This window comes from Myxine glutinosa, chromosome 1 (genome assembly GCF_964187855.1).
Source record: "Myxine glutinosa chromosome 1, kmMyxGlut1.1, whole genome shotgun sequence".
Classification (NCBI taxonomy): Eukaryota; Metazoa; Chordata; class Myxini; order Myxiniformes; family Myxinidae; genus Myxine; species Myxine glutinosa.
Window position 1 is genome coordinate 412,847,698 of NC_136261.1, and position 25,938 is coordinate 412,873,635.

General features: G+C 45.6%; 1 protein-coding gene across 5 annotated transcripts; it reads left to right on the top strand.

The window, feature by feature from the left end:
- The first annotated feature begins 279 nt into the window (after nucleotides 1–279).
- LOC144888202 (uncharacterized) lies at nucleotides 280–25,013 on the top strand. 5 transcript variants are annotated; one of them, XM_078770504.1, is made up of 6 exons: nucleotides 280–918; nucleotides 2,312–2,452; nucleotides 2,666–2,847; nucleotides 12,500–12,932; nucleotides 21,760–21,897; nucleotides 22,074–25,011. In XM_078770504.1, the coding sequence occupies exons 4-6, from the start codon at nucleotides 12,512–12,514 to the stop codon at nucleotides 23,717–23,719; spliced, it is 2,205 nt and encodes a 734-aa protein (XP_078626630.1). In that variant the 5' UTR covers nucleotides 280–918; nucleotides 2,312–2,452; nucleotides 2,666–2,847; nucleotides 12,500–12,511; the 3' UTR covers nucleotides 23,720–25,011. The 5 variants fall into 5 exon arrangements, with proteins under 5 accessions (XP_078626630.1, XP_078626633.1, XP_078626634.1 ...); XM_078770506.1 differs by having other exon boundaries at nucleotides 332–918; nucleotides 2,312–2,440; nucleotides 2,666–2,841; nucleotides 22,074–24,779; XM_078770507.1 differs by lacking the exon at nucleotides 2,666–2,847 and having other exon boundaries at nucleotides 283–918; nucleotides 22,074–25,013.
- The last annotated feature ends 925 nt before the right edge of the window (nucleotides 25,014–25,938 follow it).

Consider the following 25,938-nt stretch of genomic DNA (forward strand, 5'->3'; position numbering starts at 1 on the left):
GGGACGGGACGGGGCGGGCGTGAGAGGCGAGTGGCACTCCGAAGGGCGCGGCATGCTGGAGAAGGTTCTGATTTTTCTCTCGTTCACTACTAGGTCAATATAAGGGGTTCTGTGCAACTACAAACTTCGTGCCAAGTCCACGATTGAAAAACAACGGAACTAAATGTAATTATTCTCATGCACCATGAACGGGAGTGGTAAAATGGCCGATCTGTGGCTTCAGTTCTTTATCTGACGCCAATTGGCCAATGAGCCATCAACGACCACGTGATGGATATCGGTGATTCTGAGGAGGAGGAAGAAGAAGAATGACTTGCGTTCACAGGAAGGATTCAACAACGACGAGAACCTCCGGGTGATCTTGTAAACGTTGAACTGTAACTGTGACGAAGAGTCGAAGATCCCCGCGATCGGATCGGATTGAGCCGTGTCCTTTTGTCCTCCATGCTCGGCTCCGCGTCCTTTTGTCCTCCGTGCTCGGCTCCGTGTCCTTTTGTCCTCCGTGCTCCAATCCTTGTCCTTTTGTCCTCCGTGCTCGGCTTCTTGGCCTTTTGTCCTCCGTGCTCGGCTCCTTTTCTCCTCCGTGCTCGGCTCCTTTTCCTTTTGTCCTCCGCGCTCGGCTCTTTTTCCTTTTGTCCTCCGTGCTCGGCTCCGTGTCCTTTTGTCCTCCGTGCTCGCCTCCTTGTCATTTTGTCCTCCGTGCTTGGCTCCGTGTCCTTTTGTCCTCCGTGCTCCGCTCCGTGTCCTTTTGTCCTCCGTGTCCTTTTGTCCTCCGTGCTCCGCTCCATGTCCTTTTGTCCTCCGTGCTCGGCGCCGTGTCCTTTTGTCCTCCGTGCTCGGCTCCGTGTCCTTTTGTCCTCCGTGTCTTTTTCCACAAGCGGCTGAAACAGTGATCGGTTCGGATCTTCTGAGGAAAAGGTTTGTTCGGAGATTCTCATTTTATTATTAATACTGAGAAAGATATTCTGTAATACGATCATTTGAAGTGATTATTTATAATATTAATAGAGAGATAGGGCGAACATTATGATTATACATAGCACGATATGACAAAGAGTTGTGGATGGATTATCATTATGACGAAACTCGTGGGATGAGATGGGTTTTTTGAGAAGAAGAAGAAGCTGATTCGATTTAGGTTCAGGTCTGAATCCAGATCCGGTCTGTCAGTGGATACAAAACGTTACCTGTTTATCCTGGTGGAGGTTTGTGCGATACAGAGTGACGTTCGATCACGTGACATAAATTATCAATTTTTTTTAGATATTGTTGCGGTTTTTAGAACCTTCACATGTAAATTTAGTATTAAATTCCCTCAGGCCACATAAAAAGAAAAAGTTGTTGAGCGTCCTTTTTTCTCAAAAGTTCGGGTAGGGAGGGAGGTTTTTTTTTTTTTTTTTTTTTTTTTTTTTTTTTTCCTACTTTCCATTGAGTTTTGTTGACATGGAAAAATATGAAATAGACTCCTTTCTCCTCAAAATGATTTCATTTCTTCATTCATCGGGTTCCATCCTGTGATCCGTGGCCGTGTCTGCAGCCAACACAAATTTGAGAAATGAGCCAAGAGTCATTGTCACATCAGAAAGTTTGCAAGCTGGTGAAACTTTCGTCATGTCAGTTTTACTGGGGCCGGCGAATACTTTGACAAAAGTACCGCGTGTATGGTCAGGCAATGGCTCCCTATCCCCATCATACTTGCCGTCTGAGAACTCTGCATAGACGTCCGAGATTGTAACATCCAACTCGATATTGCACGCAAACCAGTCCTTCACCGTCTTGGAAGAGCCCTCATGGGCTATTGATGCGATCACAATAGGCATTTCAAGCCGAATCTAGCACGAATCAATACAGATTTCAGCGGGAAAAATCTCACACAATAGCCGCCATGAATGGCCAACGTAAAATGGGTGAAGTTGCCCGAGGCACATGCGACGCTCTGCGCAGCACGCACTGCGCATGCGGTGCAGAACGGCGCCAAATTTGAATGTGAAAAGATCGTTTTTTATGATTTTTTTCAAAATAAAAAATAAAAAAAGTTTCGGGTCGGGTGTGTTTCGTAGGGTCGGGCGGGGACGATCAACAACTCTTTTTTTATCTGGCCTTATAAATAAACCACTGTGTACATTTCCCCTTAATTGGCTGTTAATTGAAATAATTGCACCTTAGTTAGTCCACATTGCAACACGTAGCAAATCATAGGACCTCTCTATAGTTTTATCGTTATTCTGTTTCAGGTAAGGTCATGTTTCCCATAGTTGAATCTGCGTTGCATCAATCAAATAAGATAGATCCCTTTCGTTCCCTTCAACAGGGTGCGAGTGGTTTTCCATTCCTGCAAGCCGCCATTGCCATGTGCTCATCTCGGGGAAGAAGGGGGGCGTGGCACCTCATCGTCATCAGAGGTGGTGTCAGCCAGCCCTAACAGCCAATCAGCACCGCGGTGAGCGACCAGGTAGGCGTGCCCTCGTAGCCCGCGGCTGGATTTCGGGGAGGGCAATAAAAAGAGGAGTGAGGGACTGCTTATGCAGTTGAGTGAGGGAGCACGAACCAAGCAGTTATGTGGAGGGAGGCGCTTGAGTGATGACCAAGTTCGGAGTTCTGTGGAGTGAGGTACGAGAGAGTGACGCTGCTTCAAACACTCCCCCCACCCCCCCGCCGCGTGAAGCTTTAACACCCTGCCGCAAGCAACCCCGCCGTGTGAACCAGAGTGCGGGGAGTCGGCAGCCGCTCACCTCCAGCCCTGCCGTTCTGCACGGACCTGAACCTCATCCTTCCAGCCCGGTTGTCCCACCTGAACCTCACTCTTCCCTCCATTAAATTCCTGCCTGCAATTCCCCATTGGTATACGTGAGTTTGTCTTGTTTTGTCTTGTCCTGGGGTTCCATAAGTAAGCTTGTTTAAGGAATTGCTCTGTGTCCTTCTGCTCCTTCCATTTCCTGTATATTACTTTTATTTCTGCTCTTCTTCTTTGGTTTTGTAAATAATTAATAAATGTCTGTTATTTCTTACCCGTTTGGTTTCCTTCTCATCCGATCGCTTTCGTGATTTCCCCATTGAGTTCCTGTGGCGCAATTTCGGCCAATGCTTTATAATCGGGTTAGTCATTGATAACGGCCTGCGTCGCAGCTCGCTTCGCTCGGCGCAATCAATCAATTACGCTGCGGCACGGGCGGGAGTATTTCCTCGCATACCGGAAGGCGCTGGTACTTAGGTCATAGGAAGGATAGGCCCAATACCCTATTCAGCGCTGACCGGGCGTGACGTCATACTTCCAGGACCGGCGGAGATGGCCAGCTTAACAGGACAAGGGGATTAACCCCCCTTGCTAACGGGAGTGCCGTCCCCCAGTTCCATAACAATATATATTGGGGGAAATGCCAGGGGCAAAGAAAAGGCCCCTTTATATGGTATGTGCGTATGAGATGGGGGGGGGGGGGGGGGATGTCAATAACTTCCAAGTTCCAAGAATAAGAACCAAGTTCCAGAGGGGGAACCAAGTAATGCTCTTCAAAAGTTTATATAAAGGGGTGCCCAACATCTGGCAAATAAAATACATTTACTTCTTCATGCAGCTGTGTGAATGAAATTGGCATTTTCCCCAAGAATGTCCCTTCTTTTCTATAGTTTGCCACATGGCACATACCATATAAAGGGGCCTTTTCCATGCCCCTGGCATTTTCCACAATAATTAATGCTAACAGACTGGACAGCCAGCTTATCGTGCATCCGAGGGCCCAGACTAGACAGCTTAAAGGTGAGTGCACATACCTGTAGACAATACTACAAGCCCTTCCCACATTGGACTAAATAAATAAATACATAAACTTCTCTCTTTCTTAAAATACACAGTTTTGTTGAAAAAACCGAAAAAGGGTGACTTTTTAAGAAAAAGGGGATTTTGTTGTGTGTGTGTGTGTGTGTGTGTGTGTGTGTGTGTGTGTGTGTGTGTGTGTGTGTGTGTGTGTGTGTGTGTGTGTGTGTGTGTGTGTGTGTGTTGTGTGTGCACCTTCATCATCTATGCTTTTCCATTCCACATTGTCCGAATGCCTTTCTTAGACAGCAACATTCCTAAAAAGCTATTTTATGGTACGGTTGCAGGTGAAATAATTAGGACTGTGAGAGCAACCACACAGCTCGGAGCTTGTCAATAAATTACAACAACTAGTCAGACGTATGTTAGCGCAGGGAGCTACAGTTGGTAGATTAAAAACAAGTTTTCTTTAATATCACAAAAAGGCACTAAATCGAATTAGTAAAATACAATACGAATTGTAAAAATATTATTCACGAGATATTTATGTAAATACAGTACAATATAAGAATTAAATATACTACAAATCAATGTTGCTAGGAATCGGTTGTTGCTAGGATACAGCAGCATGCCAAAAACCGTTATAGGTGACAGTTTCAATATTCGAAATACAGTTTGATCCAGATGTAGGTGGTGTGGCCGTGCTGGTTGGTAGATATGGTGTATTTAAGGTAAGATGTGCATGATTTAATGATATCATATAATTTAGTGTGTAAGGAAAGTTATACATATACCAGTGGGGTCACCCGTGGGAATCCCATGGGCATGGACTTGTGTGACATTTGGATATCTTGATTTAGATGCTGCACATTAAATTTTACAAAATGGTTACTGGCAATTCATCAGATCTGGAAATGGTGTAATGAATACAATTTATTTATTTCACATAATATGTGACCCCTCACTCCTCTCCACCTGACACTCTCCTCTCTCCACCCCCATGCCTCTCCAATCCCACTCCTCCTCACACTCCCCTCCAATACCTCCTCACACTCCTCTCCAATACTTCCTCACACTCCTCTCCAATCCCTCACACTCCTCTCCAATCCCTCACACTCCTCTCCAATCCCTCACACTCCTCTCCAATCCCTCACACTCCTCTCCAATCCAATCCCTCACACTCCTGTCCAAATCCTCACACTCCCCTCCAATCGCTCCTCACTCTCCTCTCCAATCGCTCCTCACTCCCCTCTCCAATCGCTCCTCACTCCCCTCTCCAATCGCTCCTCACTCTCCTCTCCAACACCTAGCTCCTCACTCTCCAACCCATAGCTCCTCGCTCTCCAACACCTCGCTCCTCGCTCTCCAACCCCTAGCTCCTCATTCTCCACCCTCTAGCTCCTCACTCTCCAACTCCTTGCTCCTCACTCTCCAACTCCTCGCTCCTCACTCTCCAACTCCTCGCTCCTCACTCTCCAACTCCTCGCTCCTCACTCTCCAACCCCTTTCACCTCACTCTCCAACTCCTCGCTCCCCACTCTCCAACTCGTTGCTCCTCACTCTCCAACCCCTCACTCCTCTCCAATTTCTCTCTCCTCTCCAATCCTCCTCATCGTTGTTTCAGCAGCATCCTGTGTGAGTCTGTGATCACGTCGAGGGTCTCGTTCTCCCGTCTCGTTCTTTTTCTTGCTGCAGTCTAGTGGAGTCACCCATGGGAATCCCACGGGCATGGACGTGTGTGACATTTTGACATCTTGATTGAGATGCTGCATATTAAATTTTACAAAATGGTTACTGGCAATTCATCAGATCCAGAAATGGTGTAATGAACACAATTTATTTATTTCACATAATATGTGACCCCTCACTCCTCTCCACCTGACACTCTCCTCTCTCCACCCGCACGCCACTCCAATCCCACTCCTCCTCATACTCCCCTCCAATACCTCCTCATACTCCCCTCCAATACCTCCTCACACTCCTCTCCAATACTTCCTCACACTCCTCTCCAATCCCTCTCCAATCCCTCACACTCCTCTCCAATTCCTCACACTCCCCTCCAATCGCCCCTCACTCTCCTCTCCAATCGCTCCTCACTCTCCTCTCCAATCGCTCCTCACTCTCCTCTCCAATCGCTCCTCACTCTCTGCTCCAATCAGCCCTCACTCTCCAACTCCTTGCTCCTCACTCTCCAGCCCCTCGCTCCCCACTCTCCAACACCTAGCTCCTCGCTCTCCAACCCCTCGCTCCTCGCTCTCCAACCCCTAGCTCCTCGCTCTCCAACCCCTAGCTCTTCGCTCTCCAATGCCTCGCTCCTTGCTCACCAACCCCAAGCTCCTCGCTCTCCAACCCCTCGCTCCTCAACCGCCTTGCTCTCCAACCCCTAGCTCCTTGCTCTCCAACCCCTCGCTCCTCGCTCTCCAACTCCTCGCTCTCCAACCCCTTGCTCCTCGCTCTCCAACCCCTTGCTCCTCGCTCTCCATCCCTTCGCTCCACCCTCTCCAACCCCTCGCTCCTCGCTCTCCAACCCCTCGCTCCTCGCTCTCCAACCCCTCGCTCCTCGCTCTCCAACCCCTCACTCCTCGCTCTCCAATCCCTCGCTCCTCGCTCTCCAACCCCTCGCTCCTCGCTCTCCAACCCCTCGCGCCTTGCTCTCCAATGCCTCGCACCTCGCTCTCCAACCCCTCACGCCTCGCTCTCCAACCCCTCTCTCCTTGCTCTCCAACCCCTCCCTCCTCGCTCTCCGTCTCCTCGCTCCTCACTCACAAACCCCTCGCTCCTCACTCACAAACCCATCGCTCCTCACTCGCAAACCCCTCGCTCCTCACTCTCCAACTCCTCGCTCCTCACTCTACAACCCCTTGCTCCTCTCCAACCCCTAGCTCCTCACTCTCCAACCCCTAGCTCCTCACTCTCCAACCCCTAGCTCCTCACTCTCCAACCCCAAGCTCCTCACTCTCCAACCCCTAGTTCCTCACTCTCCAACCCCGAGCTCCACACTCTCCAACCCCTAGCTCCTCACTCTCCAACCCCTTACTCCTCGCTCTCCAACCCCTCGCTCCTCTCCAACCCCTAGCTCCTCACTCTCCAACCCCTAGCTCGTCACTCTCCAAACCCTAGCTCCTCACTCTCCAACCCCTAGCTCCTCTCTCCAACCCCTAGCTCCTCACTCTCCAACCCCTATCTCCTCTCCAACCCCTATCTCCTCTCCAACTCCTTGCTCCTCTCCAACCCTCCTCATCGTTGTTGCAGCAGCATCCTGTGCAGTTCTCCCATCTCATTTGTTTTCTTGCTGCATCCTGTTCAAGTCTGCGTTCTTCATCGACCGTCTCATTCATTTTGGAAATGGAAGTTTCCATGCAACGCATGAATTGCACAACGCAATACCTCTTCACACTCCTCTCCAATACCTCCTTACACTCCTCTCCAATACCTCCTCACACTCCTCTCCAATACCTCCTCACACTCCTCTCCAATACCTCCTCACACTCCTCTCCAATACCTCCTCACACTCCTCTCCAATACCTCCTCACACTCCTCTCCAATACCTCCTCACACTCCTCTCCAATACCTCATCACACGCCTCTCCAATACCTCCTCTCATACCTCTCCAATACCTCCTCACACACCTCTCCAATACCTCCTCTCACACCTCTCCAATACCTCCTCACACTCCTCTCCAATACCTCCTCACACTCCTCTCCAACATCTCACACTCCTCTCCAACATCTCACACTCCTCTCCAACACCTCCTCACACTCCTCTCCAATCCCTCCTCACACTCCTCTCCAATCCCTCCTCACACTCCTCTCCAATCCCTCACACACCTCTCCAATCCCTCACACACACCTCCTCTCCAATCCCTCACACACACCTCCTCTCCAATCCCTCACACACATCTTCTCTCCAATCCCTCACACTCCTCTCCTCTCCAATCCCTCACACTCATCTCCTCTCCAATCCCTCACACTCCTCTCCTCTCCAATCCCTCACACTCCTCTCCTCTCCAATCCCTCACACTCCTCTCCTCTCCAATCCGTCACACTCCTCTCCTCTCCAATCCCCCACACCCCTCTCCAATCACGCCTCACTCTCCTCTCCAATACCGCCTCACACTCCTCTCCAATACCTCCTCACACTCCTCTCCAATAACTCCTCACACTCCTCTCCAATAGCACCTCACACTCCTCCCCAACACCGCCTCACACTCCTCTCCAATACCTCCTCACACTCCTCTCCAATACCTCCTCACACTCCTCTCCAATAGCTCCTCACACTCCTCTCCAATAGCTCCTCACACTCCTCTCCAATAGCTCCTCACACTCCTCTCCAATCGTGCCTCACACTCCTCTCCAATCGCGCCTCAAACTCCTCTCCAATCGCGCCTCACACTCCTCTCCAATCACGCCTCACACTCCTCTCCAATCGCGCCTCACATGCCTCTCCAATCGCGCCTCACACCCCTCTCCAATCGCGCCTCACACGCCTCTCCAATCGCGCCACACTCCTCTCCAATCGCCCCTCACACTCCTCTCCAATCGCGCCTCACACTCCTCTCCAATCGCGCCTCACACTCCCCTCCAATTGCGCCTCACACTTTCCTCCAATCGCGCCTCACACTCCCCTCCAATCGCACCTCACACCCCCTCCAATCGCGCCTCACACCCCCTCCAATCGCACCTCACACTCCCCTCCAATCGCGCCTCACTCTCCTCTCCAATCGCGCCTCACTCTCCTCTCCAATTGCTCCTCACTCGCCTCTCCAATCGGCTTTCCCACGTCTTGTTTCTCTCGTTTTTCTCCCGTCTCGTTCTTTTTCTTGCTCCATCATGTTCAAGTTTGCATTGACGTTCGTCGATGGACTCGTTCGCCCGTCTCATTCGTTTTCTTGCTGCATCCTGTTCAAGTCTGCGTTCTTCATCGAGCATCTCATTCATTTTGGAAATAGAAGTTTCCATGCAACGCATGAATTGTCACGATCCTCACGAGAAATCTCGTAATCATCAAATGACAAATGGCAAGTAAATTATATTGTGGAAAATTGAAGATTTCAAATAAATCTCTTTAAAGTGTATGCGCACATAACTAATAAAAAAAAACGAAGAAATATCTCTCGGTAATTTCCTGAAACATATTTTACTTCCGGATAATAATGTTGAATGAAATAAAAACGAAGAAATATATGTCGGCATCATTGTTGACGTTTTTGTGACTACTGTCATCAAACGAAAAAGTAATATATCTTAACAGAAAAGAAAAAGCGAATTTTTAATATATGTCGACACGTTGCCGTCGGTGTCATGTTGGGCAACGACAACGTATGATACATCATGACGTGATTTTTAAAAATATATCTGCATTTTCCCGCATGTGTGTGAATGTTCTCAATTATTGCTGACACCGAGTCTAAAACCATCGATAAAAATGAAATCAGATGGTGAGTTAGATTGGAGATAAAGGCATGAGAGAGACTCAATGGCCTTGAAGTTACAGGCCTTTGAGAATTCATTTCGTTCTATAAACGGAAACTTTCATCGGATTTTCTTCCCGTTTTTTTTCAATCGAGTCTAAAACTATGTTAGCGACTGTGAAAAATGAAATGATATATCGAATTTGATTTGAAATAAAACTGGGAGAGAGAGCAAGACACCACAGGCCTACAAAACAGGCCTCAGAGCTATGCGAGTTAATAAAATGGTGGATATTTGTTTATTTGAAGCCTCTCCTAGAATGGGTGGAGCTACTCTCTCAACGGAGTAAGCCACACCCCCGGACAGACGGACAGAATCACCGTAGCCTATTATAATATAGATGATAATACATTAAATCCTATTGCGAGTGAAGTTGGAATAAATGATGTTTCATTAATGAGTTGACTGACTGCCTGGATGCAACTGAGGTTGTGGATCTACTGATGTAGCATCTATTGATGTGGATCCATGATTGAGGTTGTGGATCTACTGATGTACCATCTATTGATGTGGATCCATGATCGAGGTTGTGGATCCGCCGTTTGGAGACGTTCTGGACTGAAAGGATCGAAACCTCGAGGAAGAACGGTGCCCATCTGATGATCCATGCAGTCGGGAAACTAGTCAATTTCACACAGGTTAAGGTTCTTGGTTTAAGTAAGGGAACTATGTTTTGAGGTTTAGAATTTAAATAAAGTTGATATGGGATGTTGTGAAATTAGCATCATTTTCAGCAATTCTTTCAATTATTTATATGTAAGTTTAGGAACAACCAATACTGTACAATTAATTAAATGCATTTTTAAATAAGAACTGAATAAAATAAATAAGAATTGAAAATCATAAGAGATAGAATTGTGAGAAACAAATTTTTTTTTAAAACAAGGTGTGTGTGTGTGTGTGTGTGTGTGTGTGTGTGTGTGTGTGTGTGTGTGTGTGTGTTAAAATTGGCATATCATTTATTTATCATGGTAAAAGGTACATATTTCATTTTCTCGCTCATTTTGGGAGCTCAAATAGTTTGTCATGTTCAAATTTGATGTGATGGTAGATAAGATCTGGTGATGATGTCACGGCCAACACATTTTTGAATGGCTCCGGTACCTCAAAATTTGGCACAATACCACTGTGGACATTTCTCATAATGATGCTGAAAATCAGGTTTAAGAATGAATACGTTTTAAAGACGAACAAATTGCATTTTGTTCATCGCACAAAACTTTATTCAAGACTATATAAAAGATTTGAAAAGAAAGAAGGAAAAAAATATTCAACCCAGATGGGGCTTGAACCCACAATCCCCAGCTTGGAAGTCTGATGCCTCACTCATTAGGCCAATAAAGGGGCGCCATTAAATTATCCACAACATATTTCCATAGAAGATGTCACCAAAAACATTCTGCCATGGCCTGCTTCCATGTGAAATCCCCATTCACATTAAGATTTCCAAACACATCACAATAATAACTCAATCACAGTTCATTTCCAACCTCACGACCACAAAAAACACAATACCTTTACACTTTACATAAGAAGAAGTAGATGTATTTTATATGCCAGACGTAGGGCACCCCTTTATATGAACTTTTCTAGAGCATTGCTTGGTTCTTCCTAAGAACACGAGGGCAGTCCAGCATGCACACACAATTTTTTGAATGTCCCTTATTTTCTGTTTGGCATTTTCTACAAGCTATGGAATGTCCCTTCTTTTCTATACTTTGCCACATGGCACATACCCTATAAAGGGGCCTTTTCTATGCCGATGGCATTTCCCCCAAGAATGCCCCTTCCTGTAACATGCATTAGAAAGGAGGCGGTTATGATTGGATATGATAGATGTTTAAGATATGAAGGGCATAGACAAATTAAGTGCAGAATAATTATTCAGCAGAGATAGAGACAGGACCAGGGGCCGTAGCCTCATAAAGAAAAGAAGAGTTAATACAGTCGTAAGGTAATAGTCAGGCAGCTCAGCAAATGGATGTCTATGTTCTGGACAAAAGCACTAAATTTTCCCCACATGCTGCCCATAGCTTTAGCTTTCCATTTTTGGTAGGAACCACTTCCTCCGAATACATTATTTTTTTGCAGTATTTTCAGTGACTATAGCACATTAACAGTATTCCGTTTTAATTTTTTTTTCAAGTTTGATGTTCAGTTTCTTTTTTGTGTTACTAAAAATCGTCTGGTACTTTTCTAAATGGTATAGTTGTAAACCTTGGCTCAGAAAATTGATGTTTAGACATCAAGATTGTGATCCTAAGTGGCCTAGAAGCTGAGATATTGGTAGACATAGGTTTTTTACGTGTCAGCGATCTTGGAAATCCAAGATGGCCTCCATATTGTATTCGGAGGAAGTGGTACCTATCAAAAATGGAAAGCTAAGTTAATTGGTAACAAGTGGGAAAAGTTAACGCTTTTGTCCGGAACGTCCATATCCATCTCAAATCCGGTCCTAATCTGCCTGACTATAAGGCTCTTTCACTCATTGAGTAGTTAATGCATGGTATGGTCTCCGAGAAAGGCAGTGACAACAGAACCAATAAATAAGTTTAAATTCGGATTAGATAGATACCTGGAAGCTTTAGAGATAGAAGAGTATCGGGATATTGGCAAGACGTTTGTGTCTTGAGTATGGATTGGGTGATTGTGTGCATCTGAGTGAAGTGAATTGGAGTGGAGTGGAGTGTCGTGTCTGTGGGGGATCTCGTCAAAGGGTAGTGTGTGGTTGATGCTGTGTGTTTTTTTTTCATCCAAGAACTGCCATCGCCCAAACGTATCCCCTCCCCCCACCCCACCCACCTCTGAAAAAATAACACAAAAGATTGCTTTTTCTCATTTTTATTTTATTTCAACAATTAAAATAATTGTACTTCCCCATTTGTAGTTGATGCGCTTGGCATATCCCTGGTTGTGCCACATCATTTCATCTACATTCCTCCCCTCATTCACCAAATGAAATTGCATCGTTTTGGCGGATAAACTTTGTCTGGTGTTGATGTGGCGCAGCATAATGGGCCGAATGGTCTCCTCTAGTTTGCTCTGGGTTTATTTTTGTCTCTGTATATAATAACTCACATTCATTAGATGCTGATTGATAAGCAAACGTACAAAATGGGACACAGCAGGTGAACAAACTCGATGCAAAAGCCTGCATTTATTGGATAAAAATGTATTGGATTGTCAATGGAAATAACTCACAAAAATTGCAAACAGAGTAAAGAAAATAGCATGTATAACTTTTCTGTGATTAACATAAGCATTGTATCCTTCGCAGGTCATCGTTGAAATGGAGAGTTTCTTGGAATGGCTGAAGTTCCAAGGCCTCAGAGCAGAAACAGCCCAAGCAGTGATCGATAAGCTTGGAATTGAGAATCAGAAGGTTATTCGAGCTTGTACTGAGTCGGATGCATTGCGGACCGAGCTCCTCTCCCTCTCCAAAGAGAAATTACAATTTGCAATGTATGCTGATTTCTGTAAATTTATGAATTCTTTTTCAAAGCCGCAAGATGTCCAGATTGCAGGTTCTTCTCTTTTGGGAAGTATTTTCGTCAACTTGGAGAATGTTATTCGGGAACTTTCCAGTTTCTGTGAAAAGATTTTTGGATCCCCAAATGTGCACCGGGACAACGTTTCTGGTTTCTCTGGAGTCGGGTTCAGTGATGTCTGCAGTCTCCGCTCTCAGCATGAAGCGTCAAGACCCACGTCTGGTATGAGACTTTTTTTTATACCACATCGCATGTAAACAAATATCTTGGTCTTCCGCCATTGTTTTGTTTTGCATACTTTGAACTTGTGTAATCTCTTTTGGTGCAGTTTTGTATTGTCTAGTATGAATGTTTTTTTGATGTAGGGTACAAGCTAAATTTTTACCTCACCTGAAACATATTTCTGGGAAGCTTATGGGATGGCGCATGGTCAGTCCGTCCTTAGACACTTGCAAGTTCTTCTCTGAAACTGCTGATGCGATTGTGACCAAACTCTGCGAAGATTATATTTTGTGTGTTGGAACTCAAGTTTGTTCAGGGCATTAAAAAAATAATCGAGGTCTCAGGGGGTCTTCCGGGGGTCAAAGTGGGTCCAGGTTTGACCCACCCAGGTCCCGAAATTAGAACTACACAAACGATTTCGATGAAACATGACTACAACCTTCATCACCCGTCATGTGCAAAAGTTTGTTCGGGAATTTGAATAATCGGGGCTATTTCCCCCTTTTTTTTCTTTTTTGGAAATTGCATTGAATTCCAAGGTGTTCCGTGTTTAACGGTGCATTTAAGTTATCTGCAAGCAGAAAGTAGTTTGTTCCCTCTCTTTAGCCGTGGAAGGCTTATCCTTCTTATCCCACGCTTTTTGAAAAATATAAAGACGCTTCATCGTAGTCATTGTAATCGGCTCCATCCGTATGTCTGTCTGTCTGTCTGTCATTCTGTCTCCTCCTGAACAGTTGTGTAAAAATTCACATACTTGGTTGTTATGATCACCACCTGGCAATAAGGTGCAAGAGCAGTATCATTTTGACCCTGCCACCTGGGTACATTACCAAAAATAGGGGCAATAACCTTGGCGCTCACCTGGTGGAATAAACAGTATATTACACTGACAAAAGGTATTTTTAACCAGTTTCAATGATCGCTAGAAGACAGGGAAACATGTAGAATCATACAACCATAATCATAAGACTTTAAACAAACAAACAAAAAAAATACCTATTTCGAGGGGAAAACCCCCCTCCCCCCTCTCCCCCCATCCCGCATACTTCCTCAGACCCCAATTCTTGAAATGACTTCCAATGAAACTTATTTTCCGAAACAACTGATGGGATTGCAACCAAATTTGGCACAAATGATATTTGTTGTGTTGTGACTAAAGTTTGTTCACGGCATTAAAACAATTGGGGTCTATGGGGGTCTACCGGGGGTCAAAGTGGATCCAGGTTTAACCTCCCAAAATAGGAATTTGCTTTTTCCTCTGAAACTACACAAACTATTTCGATGAAACTTTCAAGTTCTTCGGTACATCATGGGTGTGATGAAGGTTGTGGTCAAGTTTCATTGAAATAGTGTGTGCAGCTTCAGAGGAAAAAGCGAATTACTGTTTGAGGGGAGGGGGGAGGGTGGTCAAACCTGGAGCCACTTTGACCCCTGGAAGACCTTAGACCTTGATTTTTTTTAATGCCATGAACAAACTTTAGGCACAACACAACAAATATCATTTGCACCAAATTTGCTCGCAATCCCATTAGTGGTTTTGGAGAAGTTTCATGTGTTTACGGACGGACGGACGGACGGACGGACGACGCGCCATTGCATAAGCTCCCCTGAACTTTGTTCAGGACATTCAGAACTTCAATGTATAAGCTTCCCAGACCACGAACACACACACACACACACACACACACACACACACACACACACACACACACACACACACACACACACACACACACACACACACACACACACACACACACACACCTCGACTCTGATTCTCGTATCTGAATCCATATTCAGATCTTCATAAACATCGAATCTATTTGTAATTGTCACACATACAACCTGTCCACCAAGTTTCGTCCAAATCCGTTCTTAACTTTTTGAGATATCATGTTATATATCGTTTTTGGTCCCAGCTCCCAATAGTAAAGAATCACTTTAAAAATTCTACTAGCCGGATCCGAATCCGGATCTTCACCCAAATCGAATCATTTCGTCCTTGTCACATAAACTACCTCTGCCAAATATCGTCCAAATCGTCAATAACTTTTTATGATATCTTGTTCACAGACGGACAGACAAACGTACAGGGGTGAAAACATAACCTCCATCCGCCTTTGGTGGCGGAGGTAAATATATTTGCACGTGCACACATAATCCGCCCGTCCAGATCGCAATTTGTGATGGGAGATAAACAGCCAATTAGTTGTACATGTTGAAACATCTGATTAGCCTGTGACACACCGCACATATCTTGAACATCCAATTTAAATGATGCAATTGCATAGAATCGCGGCCTCACAGACAATTATTGTTGAAGGGGATTCAGCACATTGCTCCTCATCGTAGGTTGATCCAGGTGAACTTACACAAGATTCAGCAGTGACCAAATTGATTCCTTTGAGGGTCTAAGTTTTGACAAATTTAATATTGCCATATTTCTTCAGAGGATTGCATCTATCCTCAAATATTCTCAATGCATGTCAGTGAACTGCTCTATTACTGTCCTCTTCTTCTTCCTCCTCCTGAGCTAATTCAAGCACTCCTAACACATCTATACGATATTCACCATCCCATGTTAACTCCCAATCACAAGTCCTGCACTGCTTGCTTCAAGTCCTACAATACACTCTTAAACATGCGGTTGCCAACATTTTAAGTTTTGTTGTTATTTAAACGCTTATGATTAGGTTTTGACAGCGCATCAGATAATCACTCTTCGGCGATTGGCGACTAACTTTGAACTGTTGACCATCGCACATTAGTGTTTCTACACACGTGTAATTCTTAAACACCTTTCGTAAATTCAGCCCTTTATCTTTTGAATTCAGAATACCGTATATTCCAGCGTACATGTCGAGGTCTTCTTCTTTTATGGTATGGACCTCAAACATCTGCAGCATTCGCTTATACCTGACAGATCTGTCCATAGAGGTTGCTTCTAACAAACCAGACTTGATCTGCTTAACAGAAACTTTCCTCCTTCAAGATGTCTCTGACTCCTTAGTATCTCTCCTGATTACTCCCTCCTCTGGTATAACAGACCTGAGCCTTGTCCTGGTGGCAGAGTTGCTCTCTATATCAGAACTCTATTCCTCAATCTCCCTGCATTGCCCTCACTCCACTACACCTCAGGAGTGTCTCCCTCCTCCAAATCCTGTTGGCGTCGTCAAATCTGTTTCTGGTGTTTGTTCCCCTTCCATCCCCTCCCTTACCTCAAACGACTACACAGCTGATGCCACACATGAAAACTCTGAATGCCTCAACTCTGCGTTTGCCTCTAAATCTTGTGTCCCAAACCCTCGCTCGCTGGACCCACCTTACCCAGTCGTACCCCGCTGATCCTGGATTCTGTATCCTTCTCTCCTGACAAGGTGAAGTTTCTGTCAAACCTCGACTCTGATTCTGCAACTACACCAGACGGCATCAGCCCAAGGGTCCGAAAATCCTGCCCTGCCGCTAAATCACATCCTCTCTCTGTTCTCTTCACCCTCTCTTTTGCTCAAGGTCATCTGCCATCAGCCATCTCTTTGGAAATCAGCCAACCTTACCGCTTCACTCATAAAGGTGCAAAAACAGATCCCTGCAACTACAGACCAATCAGCCTACTCCCAAACATCAGCAATGTCATGGAATCCATCGCATCCTCTAGTAAATCCTTGCGCTTCTTCAATGGCTTGATCTCTGATTATCAATTTGGATTCAGACAAGGACACTCGACTCGCGCCATGGTGCTTTTGCGGTCTCAACAATGGACGGATGTCCTCAATGTCAAACAGGAAATCAGAGCCATCTCCCTTGACATATATTGTGCCATCGATATGGTCTGGCACCCCGACCAGCTCTCCAAACTCTCCTTCGATAGTATCCATGGAAATCTCCACGCATGGCTTGCTGAATTCCTCTTCTGTCGCAGTCAACATATGGCCCTGAATGGAATTCTCTCATCTCCCCTTCCTGTTCAGGCTGGAGTTCCTCGAGGCAGTGTTCTGGGCCCTGTGCTTTTTCTGGTCTTCATCAATGATCTCTCCGACTCTCCAGACAATACTCTATCTCGTTGCTGAGGACTCCACTCTCTGCCGCTCCATATCTCAACCCTGAGATCGGCAGGCCTCTTCACTCTCTGCAAACCTGGACAAAATCAGACTGGTCAAACAAGTGGAACATGTCTTTCAATCCTGACAAATCTCACACTCTCACTTTGTCTCTCTGAAAAGACTGTTGGGAAAAACCTCCCAACGACTTCCTCAACAATCCTCTCGAAGAAGTTCTGTCACTCAAGTTTATGGGGTCTCACCATCAGCCATGATCTTTCCTGGGAAAACCACATTTCCAAAGCTGGCCTCCAAAGCCTGTTGAGGACTGGGCATCCTCGTCGTTTGAAGTCCTTCCTTGGCACCTTTGAGCTCCTCACCACATGCAAAGCTTTCAACCACAGTCTGATGGAGTACTGCTCTACCTTCTGGGTTGGTGTTCCTTCCTCAAAACTATCTCGGTTTCACGCTGTAGAAATTAAAGCTTTCAGAATCATTGGTATCTCCCACGATGAAGCCGATTCTGATGGCCTTTCACTTGCTCACCGCAGGCAGATTGGTGGTCTTTCTGTCTTCTACCGTCTCCTCTCCGGCCTAGCTCTCCCAGCAATGTCTGTGCTCTTTCCCCCAAATATTCATTCAGGATGCACAAGGTCTGCCAGTAAACCTCTTCATGTGAAACTGCCAAAATCAAGTCTCTCTGGCCTCTGCTCACCTTCACGCTTTCATTCCTCTTTTCTCCCATGTCTGGAACAAACTCCCACACTCTCTTCAATCCCACTCCTCCCTCCATGTCTTTAAAACATCTGTTCACCAATTATCTTATCTTCCCCCATCCAAAACCTTGATCTTTTCTACCCCCGCTAATTTCACCCGATCCACAATTTTGAAATACCAACTTCTTTCCTGGAAGTCCTTGTAGTATCCTTGTGTTTTATACTTCTACCACCACTACCACCCCCCCCCCCATTCCCACGCCTCCTCCCCCCCAAGCCCTCTCCCTCCCACAGATCTCCCGATGTCCCTGCTGTTGTGTTTGTGTGCTTCCCCATTCTCTCCCCATCTTGTCTACCGCTCCCCTTATTATATACTTTGTGTGTCTGTTTTGATTTTTTGTGTGATAAATGATAGCTCTTTCACGAGCCTCGATCCTGTATACAAAAAAAATAATCTTTCAGCTTCCCCCATCCTAAACCTTGATCTTTTCTACCCCCGTTGATACACCTCAAATCCACCTCTTTCAATCTCAGACTTCATTCCTGAAATTCCTTGCAGTGTCAATTTGTTTTATACAGTGTACCATCCCCTCCCTCCCCACCCCCAGCCCTCTCCCTTACACAGATCTCCTGATGTCCCTGTTCTCGACTGTTGTTTTGCTTGTGTGCTTCCCTCTCTCTCCCCATCTTGTCTCCTGCTCTCTTTATAATATTGTTGTGAATTTTGGGGTAGGGCATATATAGATTTAGGTAGATCTGTATAGGTATCATGCTTTGTCTGTCAAGTTGGAACAATCTCGACGTGAAGTCATGTTAGCCCGGTTTGTCGGATCAAGTGTGTACCTGTGATCATACGATGATGATCCAGTAATAGGTAGAATAGGGACTAAGATAATTCCCCTTTGTATCAAACCTGGTGATCAATCCATCGTCCTGTATGGCAACGCACTCCTATAGACACTTAGCCAGACCCTTAGCTGCACACATTAATTAATTTCCCTCTCCCACAATAAGACGTTCAGAACCACGGGTAGGAAACCAGTTCTGGGCACCGCCGATGGTGCCGCAGTCAGCCACATCACCAGCTGGCATAGCAGGCAAACATCTTGCAAGGCAGGCTGGGGCCACGCCCACTTCACACGTGATTGGTCAAAAGGGTTTTGATGGGAGGATCACACCATGGGGTAAGAAGCTGGCCACTGATTGGTGGAAGGAAGGTGGAAGGAATCGGCAGACTGATTGGCCACCGACCGATGACACCTCGGCCAATCAGTGAGGAAGGCGCAAAAAAGAGCCACAACAAGCGACACTCTGGTTGGAGGGAAAGCGAGTTGACGTCAGATGATCGCCAGTAAAACCTCTTGCTGGCTGGCATTTTGAGCTCTTCCCTTTGCCCTCTTGCATTGGACTGTCTCTCTGTGCTGGACCTTCTTGCTTCGGACTTTGGTGGAGGAACGAGGAGTTCGAAAGTTGGTGGAGAGACCAGCACTGACGATTCACTTCCCCTGTGTTCACATACGAATGACGTGCGAGGCTTGTGGTTGGAGCGCTGACGAGCGATTGCGCGGGCGCGCCGAGGGCCGCCCCGCGCCAACGACCAGGCAGTTCCCGCCAACACCAGCGCTGTGTTAGATGAACGTGCTCGGTTCCAGACTATCCTTGACGAGGACACAGATAAGACACACCACGCAGAAACATACAACGTTTATTTTTCATATATCCTCACCATCTGTACGTGTGTGTGTTTGTAATACGATTGCTCGAGTTAGAGGGATTATACCGGTGCATTTTATTTTGGATTTATCGGTATCCGTACAATAAATAGTTTATTTTTGTACATTGAATTTGGTTCTCGCTTGAGTTAATTTCCACAGGAAGAAGACATCATCGGGGCCGTGAAGGTAAGCCGCAGCATTTTCCCCCAAAGCCCCCTCTTGTGTATGATCCACCATTGAATTGATTGTCGCCTCATTAAGCTCGATTCCATCCATGCACGCTCTGTCTTCACAGAGCGTCCACACGGCAATATGTTTTATGTTCGCTCTTACACGATCCTCGAACTTGTATACCAAAAAAAATGTCACGCTGAGGTGAGCAGGTCCTGGTGGGCTTACTTGAGAAGGATATGGAGAGCTCATGGCCCAGGAAGCTGCATATGAGTGTAAAATTGTGGGAGAAGGACCAGAGGGGCAGTAGTAGAGGTGCCGAAAGCGATCGAGGACCCAACCCTCCCCTTCCGCCCCCCCCCCCACCCCACCACCAGCCCCTAATGGCTCGGAATAGTGAGTGGGTCGCCGTTGCGTTTGAGTAGGTGCTGTTGTTGATTAGTCCACTAATGGCACAGATGATGATGAAAATGCAGGAGGGACAGGCTGACTGGCATTCGTAGTGACATGCATGCGGAGCAGGCAGAGGTAAAGGCTGATATGAAGGTTATGGGCAATGAGATAGCCACAATGCTCAAGGCTGTACGGGGATAGGTGAGCATGTGGATGGTGTACGGAACGAGATGGGAGCAGGTGAGGCTAGAATGATGGAGATAATTTCGATAAAAGAAGAGGTAAATGGACTTAAACAGGGAGTACAAGGACATGTGGAGGAGCAAAAAGAACTGAAGAAGCAAATCAGAAGAAACACAGGATCTAAGGGCAGCTCAGAAGGATGTAAAAAGGGAAATGCTGGCAAGTAAGAAAAGAATGTAAAATGGGACATAATGGCCGAACACAGAAGATAAAAGAAATGGGATGAATGATTAGAGACAAAAGAACGGAAAATGAAAGAAAGAATGGAAGACACAAAAGTAATCTCAAGCACAAGAAGACAAGTGAGAGAGAAAAGAATGTTAAGGAGCAGATCATGGAATGTGTTGAAACAATGTGTAAAGATCAGGATAACGCATGGCAGGTGCAGGTGGAGAGGATAGGAGCGATCAAAGCGGACCATGACGAGGTGAGGATGTGTAAGCTGGAGCAAATTCATGTTGTGAAAGGGTGTGTGCTGAGCTTGGGTGCAATAACGAACCTGGGGTTCCTTTGAATGCCGAGCCTGAGTATAACAGAGTGTGTGCCGCGAGCATACAGAGTGTGTGCCGCGAGCATGCAGAGTGGAGTGCATGAACGAGCGAGAGTTGCACTTGCAAGAGCAAGAGCGAGAGCGAGAGCGAGAGACTTGCAAGAGCGAGAGCGAGTCTTGCACTGACTCAGACGGGCGTAACCATTAGCTCGACTGAGGGGAGGGCTGAGCCTCCCGAACGGGAAATATTTTAGATGCTGGGATGTTCTGGTCCTGTGTGCGGGAGATTAAAAAGAACAGGTTTGTAATCCGTACAGGTCCAAGGGAGGTCACATTTCAACACACTGCATGTCTTGTGTGTTAACAGTCCATGCCGGGCAAAACTAAAGTTTGTTCACGGCATTAAAAAAGTCGGTGTCTAATGGGGTCTACCAGGGGTCAAAGTGGATCCACGTTTGACCTCCCCCCCCCCCCTTCCCCCAAAATAGGAATTAGCTTTTTCCTCTGAAATTACACAAACTATTTCGATGAAACTTGACCACAACCTTCATCACCTGTGATGTACCAATGTTTGTTCACGGCACAAAGAAAATCGAAGTCTAAGGGGCTCAACGGGGGTGGCGGAGAGGAGGGGAGGGGGGTGGATACACCACCCATGCTGTACCAAATTTGTTCATGGCATTAAAAAAAATATTTTCCCCTTTGGGGTTGTACGGGTGGTAGGGGCTGCCCTCTAAAATAGGTATTTCCTTTCTTCTCAGAAACTACACGTACAATTCCAATGAAACTTGACCACAACATTCCGTTCATCCACCAGATTTTCCTGGCATTTACAAAAACGGGGTCTTAGGTAGTCTATGGTGGAAGGGGGTGGGGGGGGGGGTGGGGGGGGGTTGGGTTGTTAATTCTGCTTTATTCTACCAGGTGAGCACACATGGGTATTGCCCTTATGTTTATATTTCAATTGAAGTATACATTCCATGACGTAACATGTTCGATGAACTCTCAAGATGGTTCTCGATCTCATTACCCTGCAAAAGACTGATGCTGATTTGAATACAGGTGATGTCCATCCTGTAAATGTGGAAGGCAGACAACACAACGATACATCTGTCACAGAAGATTCAAAATGTCCTCCTGCAAAGGAAGGTTCAGATGATAGTCACATGACAAACGGAAGTGAATCCCGTTTTGCAATTGGTGAGTGGAAATGTAAACAATTTACACATGTACGAACTTTTGTGTTGATAAATTATAAAAGTTTTGGGAAAATGTTTGTGTGTGTGTGTGAGGTGTGTATTTTGTGTATTTTGTGTGTGTATTTTGCATTTTGATTTTGACCCAAAAAAAAAATGGTGTGTTCTTTGTTTCTGTAGAACAATCCAGAAGTAATCTGGGACAAATAAGGTCCAGACACAGCTTGACAGTGAAGAAGAAGCCTTTTTTGAAGAAACAATTACAAAATCAAGACTCGCTTCCCGTAAAATACAAGTGCAAGTCTGGGCCTTGCAACAACAAGATTAATATTAAATTAACCAAATGCAAAACGGTTCGAGAAAGGGGAATACGTTATAAGTGTAATGTGTGCAAAATGGATTTTGCTTCAATTACTAACATCAAAATACACATGAGGATCCACAATGGAAAACACCCCCACAAGTGCTCTGTCTGTGATAAAGGTTTCTTGACAAAAAACAATTTGAATAAACATATGAAGATGCATACAGGAGGGCGTCTACACAAATGCTCTATATGTGACAAATGTTTCTCTCAAAAAGGCAGTCTGAAATTACATATGAGGATCCATACAGGAGAGCGACCACACAAATGCTCGATATGTGATAAAGGTTTCTCTCGAAAAGGCAATTTGAAATCACATATGAGGATCCATACAGGAGAGCGTCCTCATAAATGCTCGATATGTGAAAAAGGTTTCTTTCAAAAAGGCAATTTGAAAATCCATACGAGGATCCATACAGGAGAGCGACCACACAAATGCTCGATATGTGATAAAGGTTTCTCTCTCAAAGGCCATTTGCAATCGCATATGAGGATCCATACAGGAGAGCGACCTTACAAATGCTCGATATGTGAAAAAGGTTTCTTTCAAAAAGGCCATTTGAAATCACATTTGAGGATCCATACAGGAGAGCGACCTCAAAAATGCTCGATATGTGACAAAGGTTTCTCTCACAAAGACCATTTGAAATCACATATGAGGATCCATACAGGAGAGCGACCTTACAAATGCTCGATATGTGATCAAGGTTTCTCTCAAAGCAACAGTTTGAAATTGCATTTGAGGATCCATACAGGAGAGCGTCCTCACAAATGCTCGATATGTGATAAAGATTACTCTCACAAAGGCAGTTTGAAAATACATTTGAGGAGCCATACAGGAAAGCGTCCTTACAAATGCTCGATATGTGATAAAGGTTTCTCTGACAAACGCAGTTTGCAACTACATATGAGGACCCATACAGGAGAGCGACCCCACAAATGCTCGATATGTGACAAAGGTTTCTCTCGAAAAGGCAGTTTGAAAATGCATATGAGGAGCCATACAGGAGAACAACCTCACAAATGCTCGATATGTGTTAAAGGTTTCTCTCGAAAAGGCAGTTTGATGTTACATATGAGGGTTCATACAGGAGAGCGACCCCACAAATGCTTGATATGTGATAAAGGTTTCTCTCAGAACAACGGTTTGAAAGTACATATGAGGATCCATACAGGAGAACGACCTCACAAATGCTCGATATGTGATAAAGGTTTCTCTCACAAAGGCCATTTGGAATCGCATATGAGGATCCATACAGGAGTGCGTCCTTACAAATGCTCAATATGTGATAAAGGTTTCTCTCAAAACACCACATTGAAAATACATATGAGGATCCATACAGGAGAGCGACCGCACAAATGCTTGATATGTGATAAAGGGTTCTCTCAAAATAGCAAATTGAAATTACACATGAGGACCCATAGAAGAAAGCAAGCAACCTCACAAATGCTCGATATGTGACAAAGGTTTCTCTCAAAAAGGCAATTTGAAATTACATATGAGGATCCATACAGGAGAGCGACCTTACAAATGCTTGATATGTGATAAAGGTTTCTCTCAAAAAGTCAAAAAAAATAAACCTGAAATTGTCCCAGTGATCATCGGAGCAACAGGGAATATGGATGATCAAGAAAACCCAAAGTGATTACTTAACCCTACGATGCATTTGGGTACGATACCCCTACTCCTCCATTCGGTGGTCTTTTATGCCCTCAGGCTGTTGTTTTTTTGTTTTGCAATAACTGTTGTAAAAACGTTTTTACCCAAGATCTTTCATATTTGCTTCGAAGAAAGGGTGGTGCATGTCCCTGTGTGTGTGGATTTTTTTTCCTTGAGGATTGGGGGAAAATTTTTGTTCTGTTTTTTTTTATCCCATCACATTGCCTGGGGGCAAGATTTTGTTTTTGCGATAACTTCTGACAATCTTCTTCTGATAAAATCTGACAATCTGACAATCTGCGTCTTCTGACAATCCAGACTTAATCTGCTTAACAGAGACTTTCCTCCTTCAAGATGTCTCTGATTCCTCAACATCTCTTCCTGGTTACTCCCTCTTCCGGTATGATAGACCTGAGCCTCGTCCTGGTGGTGGGGTGGCTATCTTTATCAAAAACTCTCTTCCTCATTCTCCTTGCACTGCCCTCTCTCCTTCTCACCCCCCAGGAGTACCTCTGGCTATGGCTTCCTCTCCGCTCCCACCTTTTGTTCATATGTGTTCTGTACCGTCCCCCAAACAGTGATGACTCAATTTACATTTCACTCTCTGACAACATGGACCAACTTCTATCCACTCATCCCAACTCTCTCTTCCTCATATGTGGTGACTTCAACTGTCATCATGCCACCTGGTTGGGTGTGGGTTCCTCTCTCACCAGTCATGGCACCTCAGCAAAGGACTTCTGTGACTCACTGGGATTGACACAATCTGTCAATTTCCCGACCCGGATCTCAGCCAATGGAGTTTCTTCTCTTCTAGATTTGGTTATGACAAACTTCCCTGCTAATGTCTGCTGCTCTTCTTCTGCTCCAATCAGTTCTTCTGATCATGTGCTTGTCAAAGTGGACATCTCTCCGGCCATTCTCAGAGAGCCTCCTCAGCGTCGAAGAGTCTGGCATTTCACTCAGGCCGACTGGGACGGGCTTCAAGCAGCCATCAATCGTCTGGATTGGTCTCCCATCTCCACTGCCTCTGACATCAATTCTTCCTGGGAATTCTTCCAAAGCAAACTGATCTCTCTCATGCACAGATTTATCCCATCTCGTCTTCAGTTGTCTTACCCTTCCTCCCGTCCATGGTACACCGAATCTTGTGGTGAGGCAATTCCCTGAAACAACTTGCCTTTGCCTCTTGGAAGGCTAATCCAACTGAAGGCAATCTCAGTTCCTTCCACCAAGCTCGGAACAAGTGTGTGTCTACCCGCAGGAGTGCCAGGAAGCACTATCTCTCCTCACTCAAGAACGAACTCTCAAACCTGTCTCCTTCCTCCAAATCCTGGTGGCGTCTGGTCAAATCCGTTTCTGGTGTTTGTTCCCCCCCCCATCCCCTCCCTTACCTCAAATGGCCACACAGTTGACATCGCACGTGACAAAGCCGAATGCCTCAACTCTGTGTTTGCCTCAAAATCTTTAGTCCCAAACCCATCCCTCTCTGTTCCCACCTTTCCCAGTCGAACCCAACTGCTCCTGGACACTGTGTCCTTCTCTCCTGACAAGGTGGAGGAGTTTTTGTCTAACCTCGACTCTGATTCTGCAACTGGACCATACGGCATCAGCCCACAGGTCCTAAAATCCTGCTCTGCCGCTCTATCTCACCCTCTCTCTGTTCTTTTCACCCTATCTTTTGCTCAAGGTCATCTGCCAGCATCCTGGAAATCAGCAAACATTACCGCTTTACACAAAAAAGGTGCAAAAACAGATCCTTTTAACTACAGACCAATCAGCCTGCTCCCAATTATCAGCAAAGTCATGGAATCCATCATTGCTTCGGATATGAAATCTTTCCTCTTCTCCAATGGCTTGATCTCTGATCATCAATTTGGATTCAGACCAGGTCACTCTACTCTGGACATGCTGCTTCTCCTGTCTCAACAATGGATGGAGGTCCTCAATGCCAAACAGGAAATCAGAGCTGTCTCCCTCGACATATCACGTGCCTTCGATACGGTCTGGCATCCAGCTCT

Coding starts and splice junctions, on each gene's coding strand:
- LOC144888202 (XM_078770504.1), top strand. CDS start 12,512: ATGGAGAGTTTCTTGGAATGGCTGAAGTTCCAAGGCCTCAGAGCAGAA. Junction 12,933..21,759: donor AGCGTCAAGACCCACGTCTG/GTATGAGACTTT, acceptor ATTTGAATACAG/GTGATGTCCATCCTGTAAAT. Junction 21,898..22,073: donor TGAATCCCGTTTTGCAATTG/GTGAGTGGAAAT, acceptor TTGTTTCTGTAG/AACAATCCAGAAGTAATCTG.